Below are 7,975 nucleotides of genomic sequence, written 5' to 3'. Positions count from 1 at the left end.
ACTTATTAACAAAAATAAGAACTTTAAATAACTTTTAGGAGCAGAGAGAACAGAAGCATATTGCCTTGGTATGCGTGTTATAGTGTTAGCTTCCCCTTTATATAGTAGGGGAGTTTTGCCCTAGGTACAATTCTAAGAAAGGTAAAAACCTTATTTCTCGCTAATCACTGATTTTTTGCCGATAGGGGCCGAAATTCACGCCGGTTGGACACGGATATCACGGCCTTTTGTTAGTCATGTGAGATCGTTTGGTAATGCTCTCCGAATTCTTGGGACTCGACCCGGACCTGGGGGACGTAGTCCCCACGACTCCGAGGGTAGGTGTCTAGCTCGGGTCCTGATACGAGAGGCTCCTGGTCTTGATTCCGATTCCTTATGGTCACATCCCTGCTCCATTTGCTTCACCGGAAAATCGGGGTGCTCATTGGACTTGGTTTTACCCATACACACAGTTGACTCGTTATTTTTCCAAGCTATTTAAATTCAGATTAAGCGTAAATTACTAAAGGTAGTCAGTATTGAAACAAGCTGGGGAAATCATTTTTCTTTAATTTCCAAGTATTTGCTATTTGGTGCAACCAAACAAGGAAAAATAGGAAAACATTTTCAAGAAAATGTTCTCCCTGATGCCAAACACACCCTTAATTCAGGCTTGGAAATATACTCAGGTAGTATAAATTACTTTACCAATCTAATCGGTTCTGAAAAAAGATGCATTCATTCTTCAGCTAAAGAAATGTGAATTTGTAAAATCTTTTAGTAAAGATTCAATGACTTTCCTTCACTATTAACTTTCTGTCACTTTAGTAAAGAACCAGTTTGTATACAAAGAATCAAGACTAGCATCTTTTGTACTCTATATCTCTCTACCAGCATGCAAAATTTACATGAACTCACCATAACTCAATTAGAAAGGAGAATGGATTAAGAGATTACAAATAAAATGACCAAAAAATATATATATAGATGGAAAATGTACTAGACAAATAAACATCTATGATATATATGTATACGGTTAGCTGGTGTAGCTTTCGCGGTTAGGATGAGAGTGCAAGCTCGGCCCATGCCAAAGACGATGCCTTGAGCTCAGCAGTTATGGATGTGTCAATGTTGCTCTCCAACATAGCACACAAGTCTCTCATGGAAGTCCTGCTACTGGAATTTGGGTGGATACAAAGGTTGACCACCTCACAAATCACTGTGAGGTCTTCATATTTGAAATGTTTCAACTCAGGATCTACAACATAAGGCAATACCTCTCGCAATTCAAGGAACTCTTTCGCCTGCCACATCAAAGCCTACATCAGATTCCGTACAACTTTTGCACAAGTGTCCGTGTTCTACAAAGTCTAATCATATACAAAAACTTTTCATATGGAAAGAAATGCTTACCCAATCTACTAAGCACCCTTTATCTTTGCAATATGGAGGTCTCCCGCTAATTATTTCGAGCAGTAGTACTCCAAACGCATAAATATTACCCTGGACGTCAAGATGACAACTCTCTAGAGAATTTGGAAGGACACATATTGCTCCTTCACTACTGATAGCACCAGAATTCTTTTCTGATCTGGCAATTATTGTTTTCCAACTTTCAAAATCAACAAGCTGCGCCAAGATAAAATAAAATTTGAGAATGTAATTATCTTTTGTAGAGATACTAGGAGTACTAGTTATAGTTCAATCGTTAAATTTTTTTCACCATGCACTTATACTATGTAGCTGATAGAAACCTTACGTCACAGAAAATGAAGCACTGAATTCCTGAGTCCACCATTGCTTATAGATTAGCTCAATTGACAGGTCAACTAGAAATTTTACTCGTAAATTGGTTTTGACGCAGTGATAAAGATATCTTTTGCTTACTCTGGGAGAAAAATCTTCGGTGAGATAGACAGCGTTTGAATTCAATTCTGATATAGTAAATGGTGGGACAAGTTCTGAATGGAGATATTTTAGTCCCTTAGCGATGCCAATAACTATTTTCATCCGCCGCGTCCAAGAAAATTGACATCCTTCTCCATCTGAGATAAGTTCAAACAGTTTGAATTTCAGCCTCTAAAACATAAAGTATGCGCACGTGTAAAATAATTTATTCCACTCACAATGAAGGTGTTCATATAATGTCCCGTTAGATGCATACTCAAACACCAACATCCTTGTGAAGGGACTGCTCTCACTGCAGTAACCTAGAAGTTTTGCAGTATTCTCATGATTTATTCTCGCTAATTCTGCTACCTGAGTTTGTAAAACCATATAAGTTAAAGCATTGCATCAAAGATGAAAATTTTAGGTACTTTTATTGCACATGAGAGATCAGCATTAGCCAGACATTATGAGGAAATAATTAGTTTCACCTCTTTCTGAAAATAAAGTTCTAGATAGGCGGTCCAGTGCTCTTCTTTAACACAAAGGGAAATGACAGCAATTTCAGGTCCGCCTTTCATGGTTCCTTTGTAGACCAAGCTGTCTGGTGAGGATCCAATAATATTGCTGAAATCTTCACAAGCTACCTCAAGTTCTTGTCTGCTATATCTTAGAACGTCTTTTAGCATCTCGGTATCTGACAAAGAAATATGGGTTTGTTACAATAGAAACGTGAACTATAATTAATGCTTCTGAAATTGTAGTCCTATATGAAAAAATATCAAGTAACGATTAAAGGCAATTTACTATAAACGCCTAAACTGAAATTGCATGATACTCACCTACATAAACTGTCATATGGTCTTTCTCACTAGCTGATTTCTTCCAAGGGATGATGATAAATGAAGATTTGTTCTTATACTTGTTAATGGCAGTAAGAATAGCCACAAGGAAGAGAGAACCTGCAATAACTCCGGTTACCACTTCTAAAGCTAAAAGCCACGTGGGTTTTGAAGTAGCCTTATGTCTGGCTCCTCCTTCAGCAGACTGATGCTTATTATTGCTCTGTGTTGGATGGCTTTTGGCAGGCGGCGTGCCTCCTGTAATGCGAAAGTTACATCAATTCAATCCTATTAAACTTGATCTGTTCGACTGCGACTGTTAAGGAAATGGGCTAAAGCCTCTTTAGGATATGCTATCAAAAGTAAGCATGACCAGCTTGGACTTTCACCCCTTGATGTGATGCATTAAAGATTCAAGGGCTTATTTTATGATTCTGTTCAAGTGTAAGAGTTTTCATCTGCGACTGATAGAAGTTGTCTAGCAGATTACATACCACATAAAGCAGTAGAACGCTGTCTGGGATCTTTTTCTTGAAGGCAATTTCCTTGAAAGCTAGATCTATAGCAAGAGCAAAATAACAGGTGTTTAGAAATTGAAAATAGAGTATAAAAAAAATGCCTGTGGATTAGAATGAAGAACTATACTTTGGAAGGTAATGCAGACACTTTGGTATGCTGCCAAAGAAGAAGTTGAAGGAGAAATCAGCAACTTTCAGTTGAGATAAACGACAAAGACCAGTAAGTTTGGCACCGGAGGCATACCTAAACAGAAATAAAAGAAGATTACTAAGCAACCAACTTTGAGATAAAAATGAAAGGGATCTATACAGAACAATGAGAAGCTCAAGCAATCATAAAAGGGTTTACTGATTTTTCTAGAAGATACAGAATATTGCTACATCATCACCCATAACTTTTGAATATACATGTTGAACGCTATAAAATTCCATTACAAATCATTGTTGTTGTCTATTTTAAGGGTATAGCACAAAGAAATACTTAATAGAACAACGACCAGTTGACCCATATTCTCCTCACACAACACTGACCATAGACGCAGGAAGGAAAAAGAAGTGTGTGAAGTTTCTAGAAGTAGAATGATTATGTCACGTCAAAAGTTAAAAGTACAGCAGACATGAATGTCAACAAAAGGCCAGCAGTATCAGTCAAGACTCAAGACTAGAAAAAAGTTCAAATACTATCCATAATTTTTCAATTTTCAGAACTTTGTAAACATTCAGACATAAGGCACCAAAAAACATTGCAGCAAATCATATGCTCATAGAGATAGTATGGGTTAATTTACTTCGATAAAAGATTAAAAGGAAAATATCTCAAAAAATTTCAAATGTATAATGCTCTCAAGTCCTGGGAACATTAGAGTTAGATCAACAATTTTATATTGAGGTATAATTAGAGGCTTCAAGAGAAGATTTCAAGCTTCACATAGTCCCCCCCAATCCCCCCAACAAAAACAGACAGAGAGAAGCTTCATACCTACAAAATCGAAAAATCTAATGAACAATGTCCTCAAAGCCTTGCAATATTCAATCCTTGACAACAGAGACTAATAATGTAATATCCACGTACGAGAAAATCCAAAGATAAAAACAAAAGCATAAAAATGAAAAAATAAAAAGGCTCTACACATGCAACTTACATCCCATGTACATTGGATGTAAATTTTGAGCCATTACTAGCAGGCACTGTTCCTTTAAGCTTGTTTCTGTCCAGCCGAAGTTCTTCAAGGTATTTCAGATTACCAAGCTCATAGGGCAATTTACCTGTTAATCCGTTGGATTGAAGGTTTCTGCAGAGGCATAAGCAAATTTGAAGTGATAAATGAGCTTAACGGAAGTCAAAAAGGAACTCCATATTCGACGAACAAATACTCAAACTGCACCAACATTTTCATAATATTTGACAAGTTCCCAAGGGTGAGAGGAATTGGTCCTGTGAGTTGGTTCGAACCCAAATCCAAGACCTTCAAGTTTTTCAACAAGCCAATCTCTTTTGGTATTGTACCAATCAGTACATTTCCATGCAAAATCCTGCATATCACCAATACCTAACATTAAGCTTTTAACAAATATTTTAAAGCACCGGATTTCAATATTACTACTACAAGTTTTCCATGTAAAAGAGGCTTACAGTTCTTGCAAAGAAAAGATTAGATGCAAGTTCGGCGAAAGAAAACCCTTCAAAGAAGCACCAGAAATGTTACTGCAAATGCATTGTAGAGGCTCAATTGGGCTATTGTTATGTATCGAAAATATAATCCAGTAAATTGCATCCCATTGAGAAAAATCAATAACCCAATAAACACATAGAAATGCTCACATTTTTAAAACATGATCTCGGGCCATAGAGCAAAAAATTCCAGACCAGTCACAAGGATCTGAATCTAAGGCATTCCAATTTGAGAATACTAAAAGTGGGTCTTCATATATAGCTTCTCTGAAGTTATTTAGAGCATAAACTGTGCAAAAAAACAAATTACCAAGTACTTTGCATTAGCATTTCATCAATGCAGTATCTCAACACAATTAAAAAAAGATCTTTATTAAATAACAACATATCTTAGTTATATAATTAAACTTCACAAACCAATCAAATCAAGATCTAAGCTTAAAATATCATCAAGTTGAAGTTGATGGTACATACCTTCATTTAATGGAAAAGAAGCATAACATGTCATCAAAAACATTGGCCCAACAGTAACTAAAACTACAAATAAAACCCAAGTTCTCATTTTTTTCTTTGTGGCAGTTCCCAGAAACACAATAAAGATCAATGCTTTACACAAATCCAGAACTAAAAGAACCCATCAGAATAACAGTACCCAAGTATTTCTAGACAAAAGAAGAAAATACCCTGAAAGCAAAAGCAAACAGAAAATTACCCAAGTTGGAGAAATGGGTTTATCAAGAAACAGGAAAAGAGAAAGTAGGAGCAGCCGAAGAAGGTGAATTTAATAACAGATGACAACGAAGAGAGGCAAAAGACAAGTTTTTTAGCTTAAGGATGAATTCAAGATGGTAATATGTAACAACCCAAGAGAGGAAAATAGCGGAAATCAGAGAGTGAAATTGAAAGAAAACTACTCTTTAGTGCAGGACAACTAGCAAGTAGAAGAAGACTTGGGCTCAAAGAGAGGTTTGGTATCAGAAACAGAGACAGTTCATAAGCAGAAGAAAAAATTTCTTTTTTCGGAAATGAAAAAAAAAATGAAAGTAAAAAGAAATTAAACTGAAATGCAGATGCAGAGAGAGAGAGAGAGACCGCGGCGGGGAAAGGAAGTGGTAAAGATCCAGAGGAATGTGGGTAATGATTGATGAATGAACTTGAATTTGTTTTTGGTTTCTGCAACATAAATTTGCTATATTTTTATTTTTCTTGAGCATGTTGTTTTTCAAATTTATGGTTCTTTATTTCTTGCTTCTTCTTTTTCCTTCCTTATTTTGTCCATGCAAGTTATTTGAATAACTGTGATTTCTCAAATGGAAAATTTTAAATAGACGATGGGCTTATGTATAGGTAATTTTTGGGGTGAAATTAGAAAATAGTCATAGGTAATTAAAAAATAGCCACAGTTTCAAAAATAATCGAAATTTAACCACTTTAATGTAAAGATAAATTTGAACAAAAACACTGTTCAAAATCAGGAAATATTCCAGTATAATATGATGGAGTTCGAATTTTTTACATATGAACTTCCAGCATAATTTGTTGGAATTTTATAATGTGCTGGAGTTCCGTCATAATATGCTGGAAGTTTATGTGCAGGAGCTCCATAATTCAGCATATTATGCTGGAACTTTTCGTGTTTCAGCAAAAATGTGACTATTTTTCAATGACTTCACAAATACTGCTAGTTTTCAATTACCGATTCAAAAATTGGCTAGCCCGTACTATTTTGACGTAATTTTAGTCTGAATATGATGAGCATTGACTAATTTGTGGATACTTATTCATAAAATGAGTTAAACACAGTCACCATAAGTAACTTAATTTTCTTAAAATGAAAAACTACTATTCTTGTACAAATATTTCTTTTTACTGCTAATTCGACTGAAATTTCCTTATATTCCAGTAGAGATAATTATTCAGTATCAATTAGGGCAGAATCATGAATAATCTTGGGATAAGAGTGATTAGATCTATAAATTAATATGCTATTAAATTAAAAATCCAAACTGCAAAAAATACTTTTATGTCTTTAGCTAAACATTTAATCACTTTAAACAATATAAAAATTGCTATTTATCATATTTTATTGTTCACATTTCTACTGAACTATAAATCTAAACTACTAGTAGTATTTAGCTTCAATACTATTAACTTATTTTCAAAAGGCATTTTTTTCTTGATAAAAGAATGAGTATAAGAAGTCCACCTTTTACCCCTATACTCCCTCCATTTTAGTTTATTTATCAGTATGTTTTTTCTTGTTCCAAAACGAATGACTGTTTTTTAATTTAGTTTAATTTAAATTTTTTATTTTACTCATAATAAAAAGCTCTTATATCTATAAAAATATTATATACTAATTCTTAAGATTACATATGTCAAAAGTTTTATAACCATATAAATATTAAGACATACAACCACAAACTTTAAAAAATTTTGTTTAAACTTTATATTTATTCAAATTTTACTACATAAATTGAAACGAAGGTATAGCTGCTAGCCTGCTTGGGCTTTTCCTTTGACTATGAACTTGAGATGTTATAAAGAGGCAGTCAAAAAACAACAGCGACTACGTACCTACCAAGACATCCATTATTGGAAAGAGAAGAAGAAAAAAGACATAAATCATAATTAAATTTATATACCACTAATAAAGTAAACTTCGTTCAAAATGGAGTAGCATTTACTATACGATTATGTTATAGTGACATTCTATAGATTAAGGCCAGCCATATTTAATTTTTCAATACAAATCAATGAAGACTAGATTGAATACTAGGTGCGACAGAAGACAGGAGAATTGTTTACTATTAAACATGGAGGGTACTTGTGATGACCCAAAATGTCATCTTTAAATTAAATAATCATCTCGGTATTTTTAAGACTTTAAAAGCGGTATCAATAATTCCTCGACTTGCGTGTGCAGTCCGTATAATTTTCCGGAAGGTTTTTATGTGAAAAATGGATTAAATTGTGAACTAGAGCTTTAAAACACAACTAAGTTGACTTCGGTAAATATTTTGAGCAAACGAACCCGGATAAAAGTTTTGACCATTCCGGAGTTCCGTATCGTGATT

At 34.4% G+C, this 7,975-nt stretch overlaps 1 protein-coding gene across 1 annotated transcript; it reads right to left on the bottom strand.

The window, feature by feature from the left end:
* Positions 1-739: 739 nt before the first annotated feature.
* LOC104243799 (probable LRR receptor-like serine/threonine-protein kinase At1g63430) lies at positions 740-6,174 on the bottom strand. Its single transcript, XM_009799057.2, has 13 exons — positions 5,373-6,174; positions 5,049-5,187; positions 4,860-4,931; positions 4,616-4,759; positions 4,369-4,518; positions 3,354-3,470; positions 3,203-3,267; positions 2,709-2,966; positions 2,358-2,563; positions 2,106-2,238; positions 1,867-2,024; positions 1,393-1,608; positions 740-1,283 (listed from the first exon to the last, which is right to left on the bottom strand). Exons 1-13 carry the CDS (start codon positions 5,458-5,460, stop codon positions 1,038-1,040), a joined length of 1,992 nt encoding a protein of 663 aa, XP_009797359.1. The 5' UTR covers positions 5,461-6,174; the 3' UTR covers positions 740-1,037.
* Between the last annotated feature and the right edge of the window lie 1,801 nt (positions 6,175-7,975).

The sequence above is a fragment of the Nicotiana sylvestris genome, chromosome 10 (genome assembly GCF_000393655.2).
Source record: "Nicotiana sylvestris chromosome 10, ASM39365v2, whole genome shotgun sequence".
Classification (NCBI taxonomy): domain Eukaryota; kingdom Viridiplantae; phylum Streptophyta; class Magnoliopsida; order Solanales; family Solanaceae; genus Nicotiana; species Nicotiana sylvestris.
This window is presented reverse-complemented; position numbering and strand designations above follow the sequence as displayed.

Coding starts and splice junctions, on each gene's coding strand:
- LOC104243799 (XM_009799057.2), bottom strand. CDS start 5,460: ATGAGAACTTGGGTTTTATTTGTAGTTTTAGTTACTGTTGGGCCAATG. Junction 4,760..4,859: donor ATCTTTTCTTTGCAAGAACT/GTAAGCCTCTTT, acceptor GGTGATATGCAG/GATTTTGCATGGAAATGTAC. Junction 2,025..2,105: donor ATTATATGAACACCTTCATT/GTGAGTGGAATA, acceptor AACTTATCTCAG/ATGGAGAAGGATGTCAATTT.